This window comes from Lepidochelys kempii, chromosome 10 (genome assembly GCF_965140285.1).
Source record: "Lepidochelys kempii isolate rLepKem1 chromosome 10, rLepKem1.hap1, whole genome shotgun sequence".
NCBI classification, from domain to species: domain Eukaryota; kingdom Metazoa; phylum Chordata; order Testudines; family Cheloniidae; genus Lepidochelys; species Lepidochelys kempii.
In genome coordinates this window covers 16,973,703-16,990,285 of record NC_136389.1, presented here as the reverse complement: position 1 = coordinate 16,990,285, position 16,583 = coordinate 16,973,703, and the positions used below count along the sequence as shown (strand labels likewise).

Here is a 16,583-nt window from a genome sequence, read left to right as displayed (position 1 = left end):
GTATGCCCCTATTTCCAAAATGTCCACAGAGACGCTACCTTAGTTGGGAAAGAAGGATGGTCCAGTGGTTGGGGTGCTAGCCTGGGACTCAAAGAGAGTCGGATTCAGTTCCCTGCTCTACCACAGACTTCCTTTGCATCCTTGAGCAAGTCACTTAATCTCTCTTTGCCTAAGTTCCCCATCTGTAAAATAGGGATAACACCACTTCCCTACCTCCTAAGGATGCTGTGAGGATAAATATGTCAAAGATTATGAAATGCTCAGATACTATGACATTGGAAGCCATATAAGTACCTAAAATAGATAGTTTGGTAACTTCACATGGTCTGTTGGGCCTGATTCTCCTCCTCTCAGTTAGTTATACCACTGTAAATCAGGAATAATTCCACTATTTTGCTGAATCAGTGTGAGGCAGACTCAGACCCATTCTACTTAACAACACATTTGTTAGTTTGATGTATACTCACAGTGTCCCTGTACTTCACAAAACTGAAGCTTATGTTGGTCCATTCCGATTTCATTTTGTCCATGGATTTCTCTAATGAATATTCTTTACTGGCTGCTGCTCCAATAGGCTCCAGTCTAGATTAAAATGAAATTTGGTTTAGCTACATTGCAAAAAACCCTCAACACTCTAAAGAGAAAAAGGAAAAGATTGTGAATAAATAAATATCATTTAGAGCACTGATACTCAGACTGAAACTCATGAGCCACAAGTGGCTCATTAATGTGTCTCCTGTGGCTCTTTGCAGCACATGATATTAAAACACTTTGTCATTTAATTATTAACTAATCTGAGTTATTAACCAATCAGGATGCTTTTACTATGTTATTAAACAATTGTAGTTGATAAAATAATACTTGGTCAATCATTTTGCTGTGAATGAAACAATGAATTCACACTACTGTGGCTCTTTGGGGTAATACTGATCGCTAACTTGACTCCTGAACCACTGAGGTCTGAGTTTCAGAGTAAGATGAAGATCTGTAAAGCAGCAGTGGCTTCTGTTTTTTTGTATGGCTCTGAAACCTGGGCCACCACAGAGATGCAAATGCACCGGATGGATGCTTTCGAGATGAAAGAGCAATGACGTATTGAAGGCATATGATGGTTTCATCGCATTACGAATGAGGATGTCAGGCACCGGACCAACCAGCCTCTAGTGTCTTCCCAAGTGACTCAATATTGGCTCAGATAGCTTGGCTATCTGCTCCATATGCCATATGTGTTTGATCCAACACAAGCTGGAGGGGAAGACATTGTGGACGGCTTTGCCAAAATGCTGGAGGGATGTCATGGCTTCTGATGTCACCTGCCTCAGCCTTAACATAGAGCAGGAAACTGGGCTCTCTGGAAACTGGGGCTACAAAGTGTGTACTCTACACTCCACAAGCAGGAGAATGAATGAATGAATGAGAGTAATCTTCCAATGCAGGAAGGAAAAAGGCAATTAGGTGAGAAAACATGTGAGAAAAATTACAGACTTGCACATACCATTGAAGTGTCCATGTATTACAGCCCAGTATTTGCATACAAAAGTGGTCAGTTAAATGCATGTTTCACATATATTTCTTAATTCATAATAAAAAAAAATATTTATTATGGTAGTGCCTAAAGACCAGGATCCCATTGTGCTAGGTGCTATACAAACACAGAAGAAAAACACAGCCCATGCCCAAAAGAGCCTACAATCTAAGTTAAGTTAAGCATATACCCAATTTTGGTAACTAGAAAACAGGCCAATAATTCCTGAAAGATGGACACTGGGTATCGAGGTACCTGACTTCAGAGATACAGAATGTAATAAAAATAGTACCAAAAATATGTTTTAAAACTGTCTAAAATAGTTTTACTGTAACATATGTGGCAAAGACAAATACATGACAGTGTGGTGAATGTTTTATTGTCTCTTCTTAGGAATTACCTGCATAATTCACTGATAACCTAGACATTTTCTGGCCATTCCAGAATCACCGCTCCATCTGCTATTCCCCCACAGTGCATATGCATATATTTCAAGGATTTTTTTTTATATTTTCAAACTAATCAAGTTATTGCTGATAATCACTATGATATAATGCTGCTGCTTGGTTGTAAATTAAAGCTTTGTAGAGATTTGAGGGGGGGAGGATTGTGAATTGAATTTAAGTAATTTAGAAACACAAGTCCCATTGTTTTTCAGTGGGGCTTGTGCTCTTTAGGCTCTTTTGAAAATGCCATCCTTAGTAGATAAAGTTCAGCAGTGAAAATTTGAAAGGCCTTAAAAACTCTAAAAATAATAAAATAAAATAATAATAATAATAATAATAATAATAACAATCCAATAAGCCTCAATACACTAGAATTTGATATCTGATTATGAAAGCATATAAAATATACTAATTGATTTTAAGGAATTAGATTTAGTATATATTTCTTACTTTTCAATATACTTTGATAATCCATATTCCAACATGTTTAGAAGGCAAGTACTTTCATCAGGTCTTATTTCATATCCTACTATTTCACTGATCTGAAAATAAGTGAAAAAATAAGCACAATCATCACATAAATTTGTAAGCAGCGTTTATCAAGTAGCTAGTAAGATATAAAAGTTAAAGAAAAACCAACATAATTTCCCCCAGTTCTGTAGTTTTACCCGCAGGCCAAACTCCCACTTTGTCATAGGGAGTTTTGCCTGCACCTTTAAGGATTTCAATATTGGACCATCATGTGGTAAATTTTGAGTGGATTTCCTTATCGTGGTAGAATGTTTTCATTGTTTAAAATGTATTTCTGTGGCACCTGCTCCCAATGTCTGTCCTTCATTCCGCGATTGCAGGCAATAGACAGGATGGGAAGATGCTGCTTAAACTTGTCAAGTTTAAATTTCACATTTTCTGCTAAGCGTCTAGGTCCAGGCAGGTCTGCAAAAGTCTTAGTTAGTTTATACATTGTCCTCCACATATTTCCAATTTCCTCAGTAATTTCTTCAGAATTCAAGTCCTGGAGAGATCCTGCATGTATAATTAGAAAAGGCCAGCAAGAAGATCTCAGCAAGTTATCACTAAAAAGATTCATTTATAGGTATTTGTTACCATTCTCCTTTAAGGAAAATGTGCGAACAAGATAAATTCCCAAATCTACCTTAAAATAACCCCAGGTCCAAGCCCACAATTATACTTAGCACTTATATACAGTGCTTTACCTCTTCAAAATGTTTTACACACAGCCACTAATTAATCTTTGCAACAGCTGCACCAACTCAGTAAGTAAGTAATAGCATTCTCATTTTATAGATAGGGACACGGAGATGCAGAGCAATTAAATGACTTGCCCTAGACCAGTGGTTCTCAAACTTTTTTTTCCCACGGACCACTTGAAAATTGCTGAGGGTCTGTCTTGGTGGACCACTTAATGACCTTTCCAGATGTTTCTACTGTTAGCTAACTATTGTAAAGCACCTTGGATAAAAGCGCTATATAAAAAAAGACTTAAACATTTTTTGTTCTACAAATAAAAGCACACAACTCATATTTTAATATCAGTAGCCTTACCTTTCTAATGCGATGGATGTGCCCTCTCTCCCCCACAGCGGCAGCTCCAGAGCTGGGGTTGGGAAGGAGCAGGGGTCTCTCCCTCTCCCCACAGCCGCAGCAGAAGCCACAGAGCTGAGGCTGGGAAGGAGGGCCATCTTTCCCCGGCAGCCACAGCCCTGGAGCTGGGGAAAATCGCCTCTTTCTCTGGCCACCGCAGCCCTGCACATCCCAAATTCTCCCCACCCCCTCTTTTCACCCCACTGCTCCCTCCCACCTACTCCCTATTCCCCCCCCAAGACCACAACCTCACATGACATGTGCATCTTTTCCAGGGTCAAGGCACCTAATCAGTGGAGCCCACTAATTAGGTGGGTGGCCCTTCATTCTCTTGTGTGCAGCTACCCAGGCGTGCATCTTAAAGGGAACTATCCGTGGACTACCTGAATGGAGCTTCCGGACCACTGGTGGTCCGTGGACCACAGTTTGAGAACCTCTGCCCTAGACCACACAGCAAATCAGTATGACAAACAGATTCAATATCAGGAACTTAGGGCTTTGGTCCCAGTTGCTTCTCAAAAGATCGCTGGCTATAATTCTACAGAATTCTACAGAAGTTCAGCCAACTCAAACTTGGTAAATTTCATCATATAAACTTTTTGTGAGAAATATTTCATCCAGCTCTTGTCCTCACCATTCATCCATTCCTCAGACTTAGTATGGAAATTGTAAGCTGTTACCCAAAGTTGCTCAAAGGGTTGTTTATTTACAATTATAGTTTGTAGTAGAGGAAACTGGCTCTTCTCCCGCTCAAGTAACTCCTCTTCTTTATTAATAGCCTTTAAGAAAAAAAATATTTCCATTAAGAAGTCCAATTATTATGTAAGAATCCTATTATGAAACATTGGGTAACATTTTTAATTGGGCTTAAGAGTCAGATATTTAAAGGTATTTAGACACCTAAAGGGAGTTAGGCACCAAGGGACTTTTGAAAATCCCATTAGGCACCTATCAGCCTCTTTAGGTGCCTAAATACCTTTGAAAAATCTGACCCTAATGACTTTAAATCTCATTTTAAAAAATGTCATAGACTTTTAGGAGCCCAAATATCATTGACATTCAATGAGACACAGGAGCCTAACTCCCATTTTCAGAAGTGACATGCATACTTAGGATCCTATGTCACTTAAGTATATTGGTAAATTTTATCCATTATGATTATTATTTTCATTAATTTGCATTACAATAGCACTCAAAGTCTCCAAGCAAGACCAGGTGGTAGGTGCTGTACATGTACACAGTAAGAGACCATAAACTTGCCCCAAAGAGCTTACAATCAACATAAAAAAGAGAGAGAAAGGCTGGCAGAAAATAAGTACTGTTATCCCCATTTCATAGATGGGGAGCTGAAGCACAAGGAGATTAAATGACTTACCCAAGGTCACATAGAAAGTCTGTGGCAGAGCAGGAAACTGAACCTAGAACTTTTGAGTCCCAGCCCTGTGCTTTAGAGGCCATGTTCAGAGATAAGAGCCATCTCTGTACATGTTTCTCCCTCTATTCTTAGACATTGAGGAAGCCCTGCCTCCACATGGACCCAGATTTGTCAGCAGAGAGGATGATGCAGGTATAGAAAAATTTTAAAATTCAAATTTTTGAGAAAAAAACCCACAAGAAATGAATTTCTAATTAAATTTTTTGTCAAGAGTATCCAGTTTTTCAAACCAACTCTAATAAACAGCAATAGTAATGGAAATGGCAGGATATTGCCAATAGATGTCTGAGAACTTGGGGAAATTATTCAAAGCCAACTCCAAGATATGTGCCTATGACCATGAAAAAACAGGATATGAACCTAAGCATCTATCTTACCTAACACACATTACAAACAAACTTTTCACTTAAGCTAGGTGATAATTACTTGCCTCAAATTCCACTAGTGCATTATCCAGATTCTTATCCAGCTCATTAAATTTCTCAACATTATTCTTCATTTCTTCGATGGTCATGACATCCCGTTTCTTGTAACTTTCTACTTCTTTGAAATAACTTTCAAGTAATGCCTCAAACTGGGCACACCTAATTAGAGTCAAAGATAGCTCAGTAATATTACATTTTTCAGGCTTTTGGTTATTTTTTAAATTACAAAGGGCATCATCAAGTGAAATCTAACCTCAAAATTTAGGATTTGTAAGTAAAGATGCCCCTGCAAACATATACTAATTAATTAATCCTTACAACAGCCCTATGAGGTTCCCATTTCACAGATGAGGAAACTGAGACACAAAGGTTAATTAATTTGCCTATATCCATGCAGTAAATTAGTGCTAGAGACAGGATTAGAACTCAGGACTCATTTTAAAATTTAGTCCCATGCTCAGTCGACTAGTCCTTGCTGCCTTTTACTAACCACATATAGATGTATGAAAGGTACAAACAACAAGGAGAGAACATAACATTTTTATCATAGTATATGGGGGTGTAATTAGGAATAATGGGATGAAATTATGAAAATCATAGCATCATCCTTCCTTCCATCCATTAGACTTATTCCGGGACAGGGAAAAAATCTAGCCCATCCTGCTTAGTGATATTTTTCTGAAACATGGTTTAAAACCCCACAGTACTAGAAGACAGATTTTCCACCCACGAGCAGTTCCATTGACTTGACAGTACCTCCCTTTTTGTTGGTCCCAAGCCTTTTCATTTCTCTTGCTTAATTAAGTTTAAACTCCTAGTTCAAGGGAATGTCCTATTTTAATAGCATACCTTTTAACCAGAGAAACCTCTGCATGATCTCTCCTGCTAAACAACTGGGCTCTGCTATTTTCAAAGATTATCTCAATCTGTTCCGGCCAGTGAAAAACAGTACTATTCAGCTTTATGTCCTCAGCTACAATTAAAAAAAACATTTTGGAAATTATCCTTCGAGCAGTGTACCAAGTAGTCATTATGAAGAGTAAGCAGAACTGTTCAGACTACATTTAGGAAAAAGTGACACATCTTTAAAAAAGTGGCATCCATTTTTTTGTGAGTGGAATGTTGCAAGCACAAATAATCTGGGGTGTCATTTAGCATTTCAAATTGTTTTCACTTGTAATTTTGTGGGAGTAAAACTGCAGACCAAGTTGGTCTCAAAATCAGACCTAGCATGATCCTCATGTAAAATTATTATAGTTGGTTGGCAAACTGTGAGTCTGTTTCTACCTTCATTTATGCCAGTGCTACCCCAATTTGCTCTTCTACATTTCAAAAGAGACGGATGATTTGAAAAGGATAAAATTCAAATACGGCAAAACAAAAACAAAGCCAGTATCATGAAAACGTGAGCTGGTGCTACTCAGTTTTTATTCAACCCTCCACTGGAAAATTTTCCTGAGTAAGGATTATGTTAAAGATAAGTAAGGACCTCAGATATGGCCTATTAAAAGATGTGGCCTGGGAAGTTCAAGGGTACTTAAATAGATACCTTCAAACAGCCCAGATGTGGATTTGGCTGTTTAACTTTGTTTCCTTAAATAGTTTAGTGGTAGGACAAAATACTGACATCAGCTCAGAAATATTGCATTATCTGCATGAAACCTTGACTACGTGGGAGAAACTGACCAGCATAGCTATTCCAAATAACAGTTCTGCTATAGCTATTTGGTATAATTTAGCTAAGTGGAATAAACTAAATCAGAGAAAGATATTCTTATCCCAGAATAAGAGTGTCCTAAATGTCCAGGCATAGACAAGCCCTTAGATGAGCACTGATTTTCATTTCTAAACTATTTTTAGTTACCCTCAAAACCCTTGCAGCAATTTATTAAACTGACAGAAATATCTTTAATAAATAACCAGGCTACTTGATTTTGCCAATACAGTGGTGAAGAATGTTAGTTGAATCATTGCACATATTATAAAAATTCTCTGAAAGAGTTCTCAGTTCATAGATCTCTCAGCGAGAGATCATAGAGAAGGAAGAATGTGTGGGCAGAGGAGGGGAGAGGGGAATCTTCCTGCATTTACACATCTTTTCCCTCTAGAGAATCCTTTTGTCTTGCCATTTGCCTTTTTTGGAACCTTTCAGTAGCAATATACATATATACATATATATTTGTGTGTGTATACAGACACATACATATACACATTTTTGCCAGGGACACTTTTATATACCATATTTTTAAACATACAAGGCAGATCAGCATAGTCCATCAAGAATTCCAGCCTGTAGGCTGCTTCAGAGATCTCACGTCTCAGCTTAAAAACAGTAACTTCACTGGCTTTTTTTAAGTATGCTGTAAGCTCTACCAGCTCTTCAGTGTTCAAAGGCACCTCACTGACTTTGTCTGCAATTATGTTGTATTGATTGCAAATACTACAACAAAAAAGAAAGCAGACACATAATTATGATTATTATTAATGAAGAGTGGTGCAGGATCTCATTAATGCAGATTGCATGTCAAAGGATACTAATGCCCCTTTACAAACAAGATATTCTCATTAATACACATAACAGACATGCATTAATTAAGGGCATTCCAACATCCTACCACTCTTTCAAGGACTGATAAATCCGTACAGTAGAATGCTTGTTAAATTGGCATTAATTGGCATTAACACACTATGTTAACTGCTCCCTCCCACACAATTAGAATGTTCTGTTTCAAGAGCTGAACTCTTACATACAGAGGCATCCTTAAGTGCAGAAATCAGAAGCTCACTTATTCTCCTGACATCTACAGAACTAAGCATCCTGCATGAAATTTAGGCAAAAAGATAAGATTTACCCAGAGATCCTCAAACTACCACCCAAAAAATGAACATGGACAAAAATGGGAAACATACAGAAGCAAAAAAGACACCCATTACATATCATTTCCCAACAATGTGTTTTCTTGTTTCAGGTTTGGACTAAGCACTTTTGTTATCCATACATGCACAGTACTCAAGACACTTCAAGTTCAACCCAATTCCAAGAGTAACCATCCATATTTACTCACAAGAAAAGGGATTTCTTTCAAGTGAAGCACAATTATACCAAAAAAAGAAAAGGAGGACTTGTGGCACCTTAGATACTAAAAAATTTATTTGAGAACTACAGCTCACTTCATTGGATGCATGCAGTAGATTAAAGCTAAATTCATAGTAAAGTAAACTTTTTACTGGCTAAAACTAGAGTTCAGGGCCCAGGTCTTTCTTGCAAAAGACATCTCGATATGCAGAACAGGGAACTGTGGTCCTTACCCTGCTTTATTTGGGCATTAGTTCTTGCAGGGGAAATATAGAACCCTTAACTTAACTTCTAGCAAGTCAGTAAAAAAGGAAATAATTGTCAAATATTTTCATTGTGACTTTCAGATCTATCCAGGTAGAACCTAACTCAGGAACTTTTTTTTAAAAAAATATTTATTTAAAGAACATTTCAGGTCAACTTTACATGCACAACATGGAGTCCTTGCAAACCAGTGAAATGCTGTGTTAATTTACAGAAGCCTGTAGATATACCTGTAAAAATCCAGCAGATGAATAAAATTTATCTCAGGAATCTACACAGGCACTGATATACCGCATCAATGCACAAATCTAGTGATAGCCATGCATTCTCACATATATGTACCTCTTATTTAACTCCCTGTTTTCATCCACTTCAAATTGAATCAGCTTATTTTTAAGATTTTGGGCCCGATTGCAAAGCTCCTCATTCAGATTTAAAGCATCCAGACAGAACATGGCGAGAGGGACGGTGACATGCATGGAGGCTATTTCTTTTTTCAGTTTTGTTAAATTGTCAATCTTCTACAACAGGGAAAAGAATAATCCTATTAGTTTCCTTAGACTCTACAGATAGGAAATGCTACATGAGGGCAAAGAATTATCTGTCAGCCACCAGGTGGATAATATATTTTAAACAGAAATAACAATCCATGTTTACCCATTTAGGGCTCAAATCACTCCCAACCCCAGAACCCAGCGGGAGGTCCCCAATAATGAAAAGTCCACATGGGTGTCATGGCACAAGTTACCTGCAAAAACTGCACTCAGCCAGGGCTCCAGCCCAGCAGGAGCAGCATAGAAAGCGTGTGGGCTTGGCTAAGGAGAGGGGAGCAGAGGGACAAAGAGAGGATGTGCTGATCCAGTACACATTCTGGACAGCCTCCGCTAGTAGGACTCTGCATGGAACATAGCTTTGCCCTCCCCAGCATAACCTGGCACAGCTGCCCTAGAGGCAAGGGTGGATGTAAATTGTCCCCACTCCTCTGTACCTACAAGGGTGTATCAAGCCCTTAGACTAGAAAGCATGGGGTGGAAAACTTGTTGTGATCTGTGTCTGTGAACTGCCATGTAAATGTTGACTGTTGTATGAGTGATTAGTAATAATAATACTATTAGATGTTACCTTAGTGAAATCATCTAGAGAATGGCTTTCCTTCAAAAAATCAGTAATGTCTTGTTCTGCATTGTTGTTCAAAAGATCACTGTATTTCTTGTACACATTTAAGTACCTTAAACACAGAAGATTGTAAATCAAACACAAGATCCCCAAATTAGGCTTCATGGCAATGGGAAGTAAACATGCAAAAATGACACTGATGCTGCCTTAACATGCTGGTGGATCTAGATAAGCATCAAAGTTAAAAGCAAAAACTTACTTCTGTGGACCAACCATGTTGCTATCAAATATCCTGGCAGTTTTGTTCACATATTCTGAAACCAAAGATTCATCCACTTTCACTGTACGAAGAGTGGCGTCATCTTTTTTTAATTCTGGAAAGAGTTGCATTTCTACCTAGAAGGAACCCCACAACACAAATACAGCATACTACAGGAAAAGCAAGGGCATTTCACACCATGGCTAGAAGTGCAGAATTCTACCTATCTAGTGATCTGGCAGAAACAGCATCCTGCACTACACTGGCCCTGCTTCAGCAAAGCAATTAAACACGCACTTTAGGAATATGCTTTGATGCTTTGCTGAAACAGGACCATAGTCAGGAGTAAGCTCAGAATAAGTGGGCCACTGGACTTCAAATATCACAAATTTAGGCACTTGAGCAGGCATTCAGTGGCATCCAGTATGTTTTTAGGCATTGGCATTTACATTCCTAAATACTGATTTGAGCACTCAAATGCAAGATTCTGATGCTCTGTTAGAGCCTGTGTTTAAAAATTGGGCCGACTTTATGAACATTTTACTTAGGAACATTAAAGAATCCCAGAGGACACTTTTATATAATAGAATGGAATAAATGGGAAAACATAATCAGAACATTTGCACTTTTCCAATTGTCATGAAAAACAAAGTGTTCCCACTTAGAATAGTTGTAGAAAAATCTGTTATTGTAAGAAAATTAGCAGAGAGCAGAGGTAATAATTATTTGTACTGTTGGAATAGCTTTCACTTGACAACACATATTCCTTGTTTCTGAACAGTATGTGAGATCACACCAAAGCAATAAAGCAGCTTGGATGTGAGCAGGAATCCTTTCTATGTTCTCTACTATAATCACTAAAGCTTAGCCAGCTACCCATACGTAACTCTGTTTGTCTTCTGTATCGGAGTTTTTATACCACACTCATCACTTTATTAGCTGAAGGTTGACTTATAGGTTTCATTCTGCATGCAGCATTCTCTGCACAATACAGCCCATCTCCCTTCTTTTACCCTATACCTTCAGAAGTCCCTCCGAACTCCGCAGGATCTCCATGAAACAGTAGTAGATTAAATTCCAACAATCTTTCCAAAGTGGCTGAAACACAATTTTGGGTTCCTCCACATTGAGTTTCATTATTAGTATTTGAGGGACAAAGAACTGCATTTCTTGATATGGTTCTCCAAAGTCATTCCCATCCTCAAGGGAAAAAAGCACAAAAACAATAAATGCTGAACTAATTAAGTATAACATGCACAACTCAAAAGTCATTCAAAAATGACTTAAAATCCCATACATAAACTGAGATCTTTTTAATACACTGCACCACCAGTATCTTCATCCTGATCTAGAGCCTGATCTCTCAAGGTACTGACCCGCACAGTCCTCACTGATTCAATGGAAGTAGAGCCCTGATCACCTCACAGAATCAAACCCCTAATGAGTGATGATCATTTTTAATTATTTAGCTTTTAATTATTTTGTTTGCATCCCAATTGTTTGCACAGCACCTGGCACAATGTCTGGGGGCCTCATCTAGGAGCTACTGCAGTACAAATCATAAATCATCGTCATCCAAATGCAAACCTTAGTACAAGGCGGGTGCAGCTCCACACTTTGTCAATATGCTTCTGTGGCTGTTTGCCATAATCCAGCCAAATCTGTGCTATTTACAAATATTTTACGTAGCTGATTATAGCAGATCCTGGGTGATACTTAACTACTGACACAACCATGTTACTGAAGGGAAGAAATGATAGGCACTCATATGCTGGAGTCATAGCACCACATATATTAATAAGTAGTTATTGCCTGTACACACATATGATTTTATGGGACAGAATCAGCAAAGCACTGAAGCACTTTTGACTTCAATTGGACTACTTACATGTTTAAAGTCAAACATGTGCTAAAGTACTTTGCTAGATCAGAGCCTATCTAAACAGCAAAACTACAGCAATGCACATCAATAGCTGAAAACTTTTAGAACTTGCTAATTATGGTCCTGATCCTGCAAACTCTTACACAAGTGAATTGTTCTTGATCACACAAGAAGTCCTACTGAATACCAGCATGGCTTTACAGAATCAGGCCATAAGTTTGGAAGGCAGGAGGAATCCTGGGCATTTACCCCTGAAAAGGTATTTGATTTGAGGAATGTATAGATTCCTATTTCTACATCACAATGAAAAGAAACAACAGCAACCCATTTCATTCCATATACCTTGTATATCATAAAAAATGCCAGGAGGTCTTCCAAAGAGTTAATAACCATCTCGCGTAGCTGTAATGACATGAGATTTGCAACAGAAGCAAAATACTCTTCAATTTGCTTAGGGGAATCATAGTCACTCTGGGGTGCCAAATGAAGCCACATCTCCTTCTGATCAATAAAGAGGGATGCACAAGTTGGGATCCACCTACAATAAAACAAAAAGCACAGAACATTTAAAAACCCTATAGACTTAATGTGCTGTATGTAATGAAACCTGCACTAAGCAGTCACCCAAGGAACCAGCAAAACTCAGCTGTCTAGAAGAGACTGGTCTTTAATTGAAGGTCAAACAAAGCTGGACCAAAAACCTTGAAGATATTGATTGCTTGAGTTGGGGATGCCTACTTTGGTGGCGGTGTGTGTGTGTGGGGGGGGGGGTGTTCCACAGTGCTAGTCTATCAACACAAAACCAGATAAGTAGAGTTTGGTCTAGCATGACAATTTTCAGTGTGATACAGTTTTCAATCCCCTCAGCTGGATTTTTATAAATATGATATTATTTTTAGAGTTAAATTTTAGAATTTAAACTCATAAAAACCACAATGGCAAATTCATGGCAGCCCTGTGTGAAATGGCTTTTGACACCAATTCCACTGGCCTATGCTTGGAGCCTCAGTGGAGGTGGGGGAGCTGATACAGGTGTCTGTGACATGACACATCCCAAGGGATGGGAGGACTTTTTGGGGCGACTGCAGTGGAATAGGAACAGAGGAGTCAGTCTGAAAGGGAGATGAATAGGGAGCTAAGGAATGAAAGAGACAGAACCAAGGGGAAGGAAGACAGATAGAAAGGGAAGAGAATGTGAGAAAGAAGAGGCAGGATAAGGCTCTGTCTTCAGCTGAATTTGCTCCAGTGTTTGACAAGAGGTATCAAGACTCAGGTCCCTCTACCTCTTCCCTTGGGTCTTGATTCAAATTTCAGGGGCTTGCACATGAAGTTAAAGTTAGGCACCCGCTCAAGTGCTGTGCTGGATCTGGAGCTTTACCAGTGCTGAACATGGTGGTCCTGTGGGCGTGGTCCGGGTCATCCAAGTTTAACACTTGTTTTTAATAAGCTGCCCAGACCCTCTATGATTTTTAATAATTTAAAATGAATTTAAAAACCTCAAACACTGGAGGCTCTGGGACCTGTGGAGTACCACGTCGATGAGCCTGAGCTGCTCAATATCTTTCCTGTGAACTTTTTGAAAAGTACAGGACTCAAGCAGGATTTGTAGAGAACTGAAGATAGAAATAAGCAGTTTTCAAATAAAGACATTTCTATCCTATTCACATCTAGCTCTGCGTTCAAACTCCTCTTTAAGCAGAATTAAACCAAACATCCATTCTTGCTTTCAGTCCAAGCCCTGCTGATTTCAAATGCTTCACATAGGGGAGGCCAAATGGCTTAGGCTAATGCTACCAGTTTCAGAAAAAAGTTCTGAAGCTCAGAGGAGACATCTGAAGATCCCAAGGCCTCCAAGATTTATTTCTTTAATTCATTCTGAATGGATTGAAGTAAATAAGATTATTAGCCTGCTTTTAAAAAAAACAGCACATTCCTAGATGAAAAGCTCTAGAAAAGACTGATGTAGCCAACAAATCCTGTGAGGATGGATGCCCCACATTCCTAAAGCTTGGAAACTTTCATCAGTCAGATGGTGTCCTTTCTCTAGGTTAGTTTGTGAAAGCTTACAGTACTACAGGTTTAAAACATAACAGGCTTAGGAAGAGAACCTTGCCACACAATCAATGTCACTTGCCTGAAAGATAAATGCCTTGGCTCTGTCTCAACATTTTCCATATAGCAAATGCCACAGGACGTAGGGCCTGATCCAAAACCCGCTGAAGCCCATGGGAGGAATTCCACTGATGACACAGGCTTTGGATCAGACCTTTAGGGACTAACTGTGAACCACTGAAGTCAATGGGAATTAAGCCATTCATTGATGCATTTCACTGAGATCAGGATTGGGCCATTATGTAGCAACTGGGGATCATTATTCTGCAACTAAATTCTGTATCATGGACTTTGCATCTGAAATCTGGTCCCTCTGAAGCCAATGGGGGCAGGATTTCAACTGTCTTAAAAATTAAATATTTTATATATTATACTCTGATAACAGCACATGAGTTTTACAAGAAAAAATTCTGCAGTGCTCCCTCCTTGACTACACAGTTTGGCCTATCAAGTTTAGCTTAGGATGATCAACCAGAACAGCAACAGTTTGTAAACACTGCTAATATCAAAACTAATACAAATATGATAATGTACAAGGCTTCATTCTGGATTTTAGGGTCAATTTTTCAAATGTGGGCACAGTTGCAAGTATGCACGCACAGAATCATAGAATATCAGGGTTGGAAGGGACCTCAGGAGGTCACCTAGTCCAACCCCCCCGCTCAAAGCAGGATCAATCCTCAAATAAATCATCTCAGCCAGGGCTTTTTCAAGCCTGACCTTAAAAACCTCTAATGAAGGAGATTCCACCACCTCCCTAGGTAACCCATTCCAGTGCTTCACCACCCTCCTAGTGAAAAAGTTGTTCCTAATATCCAATCTAAACCTCCCCCACTGAAACTTGAGAACTCCTTGTTCTGTCATCTGCTACCACTGAGAACAGTCAAGATCCATCCTCTTTGGAACCCCCTTTCAGGTAGTTGAAAGCAGCTATCAAATCCCCCCTCATTCTTCTCTTCTGCAGACTAAATAATCCCAGTTCCTTCAGCCTCTCCTCAAAAGTTATGTGCTCCAGCCCCCTAATCATTTTTGTTGCCCTCTGCTGGACTCCTTCCAATTTTTCCACATCCTTCTTGTACTGTGGGGCCCAAAACTGGACACAGTACTCCAGATGAGGCATCACCAATGCCGAATAGAGGGGAATGATCACATCCCTCGATCTGCTGGCAATGCTCCTACTTATACAGCCCAAAATGCTGTTAGCCTTCTTGGCAACAAGGGCACACTGTTGACTCATATCCAGCTTCTCATTCACGGTAACCCCTAGGTCCTTTTCTGCAGAACTGCTGCCGAGCCATTCGGTCCCTAGTCTGTAGCGGTGCATGGGATTCTTCCGTCCTAAGTGCAGGACTCTGCACTTGTCCTTGTTGAACCTCATCAGACTTCTTTTGGCCCAATCCTTTAAATTGTCTAGGTCCCTCTGTATCCTACCCCTACCCTCCAGTGTATTTACCACTCCTCCCTGTTTAGTGTCATCTGCAAACCTGATGAGGGTACAATCCACGCCATCCTCCAGATCATTAATAAAGATATTGAACAAAACCGGCCCCAGGACCAACCCTCAGGGCACTCCACTTGATACCGGCTGCCAACTAGACATGGAGCCATTGATCATTGAGCATACCTTTTGGATAAGTAAAAACCCAGTAAATTGTGCATCGAACTATTCTTTTGTGCATGCAGCTAGTGATAATAATATAATAATATTATTATTGATAATATAATAATATAATCTGCCACATAATGCAGTCCTTACTCTAGCAAAATTACCATAGTTTTCCTGGGGTGTTTCATTAAAAAAAAAATCACAATTTTGTTTTCATGAAGACAGAAGGATATGGGTCAGCGGTAATACTTAGCACTTATATAATTGCACATGCAAACATTGAGTTTTGTAGGAACAAATGAAGATGCACATTTTTGTGCGTTCCCCCACTGCAGTTACCTGTACATATCCACTCTAAGACTATTCTATTCATCTAGTGTTCTTATATACAGTACTGACTTGTTCTGAAGAATGTCATGTGCTTCCATACAATGTCTTCGAACTAAATCTTCAAATTCACTGGGCAGCAGTGGCAGGTCACCTGACAGCATTTCTTTTGTACGAACAAACCTTAGGTCACTAAACCTTTGGAAAATAAAACATAACTCAGATAGCTGTGATTAATTTAATTGAAAGTAAAATTAATGGGATATAATCAGGAGGCTCTTATGAGGAGTTAAAAACGTGAATACTCTTTTTCACTGATACAACTTGTTTCTTTCATAAGTTGCCCTACATGTTTCTGATTCATTTTTACTATCAGCAAACTTTCAGGGCTGAGTGAATTTCATTTTGTATTTGCCTTTTTCATATCACAATAGCTTTTTCCTAAAACGATTTGGTTCATTTCTTTGTCAGATTCATTATTCCACTCAGCCAAAGATGAACATGC

The 16,583-nt window shown here is 39.1% G+C and overlaps 1 protein-coding gene across 1 annotated transcript in view; it reads right to left on the bottom strand.

The window, feature by feature from the left end:
- DNAH3 (dynein axonemal heavy chain 3) overlaps positions 1 to 16,583 on the bottom strand; it is a 107,543-nt gene that overhangs the window by 72,212 nt on the left and 18,748 nt on the right. Inside the window, exons 9-21 of the mRNA XM_073362223.2 lie at positions 16,151 to 16,276; positions 12,376 to 12,571; positions 11,172 to 11,351; positions 10,152 to 10,288; positions 9,899 to 10,004; positions 9,119 to 9,297; positions 7,692 to 7,876; positions 6,286 to 6,409; positions 5,442 to 5,595; positions 4,211 to 4,355; positions 2,786 to 2,997; positions 2,422 to 2,513; positions 468 to 582 (exon numbers count right to left, since the gene is read on the bottom strand). Coding sequence (XP_073218324.2) covers positions 468 to 582; positions 2,422 to 2,513; positions 2,786 to 2,997; positions 4,211 to 4,355; positions 5,442 to 5,595; positions 6,286 to 6,409; positions 7,692 to 7,876; positions 9,119 to 9,297; positions 9,899 to 10,004; positions 10,152 to 10,288; positions 11,172 to 11,351; positions 12,376 to 12,571; positions 16,151 to 16,276 — 1,951 coding nt within the window. The remainder of the gene's footprint in view (positions 1 to 467; positions 583 to 2,421; positions 2,514 to 2,785; positions 2,998 to 4,210; positions 4,356 to 5,441; positions 5,596 to 6,285; positions 6,410 to 7,691; positions 7,877 to 9,118; positions 9,298 to 9,898; positions 10,005 to 10,151; positions 10,289 to 11,171; positions 11,352 to 12,375; positions 12,572 to 16,150; positions 16,277 to 16,583) is intronic.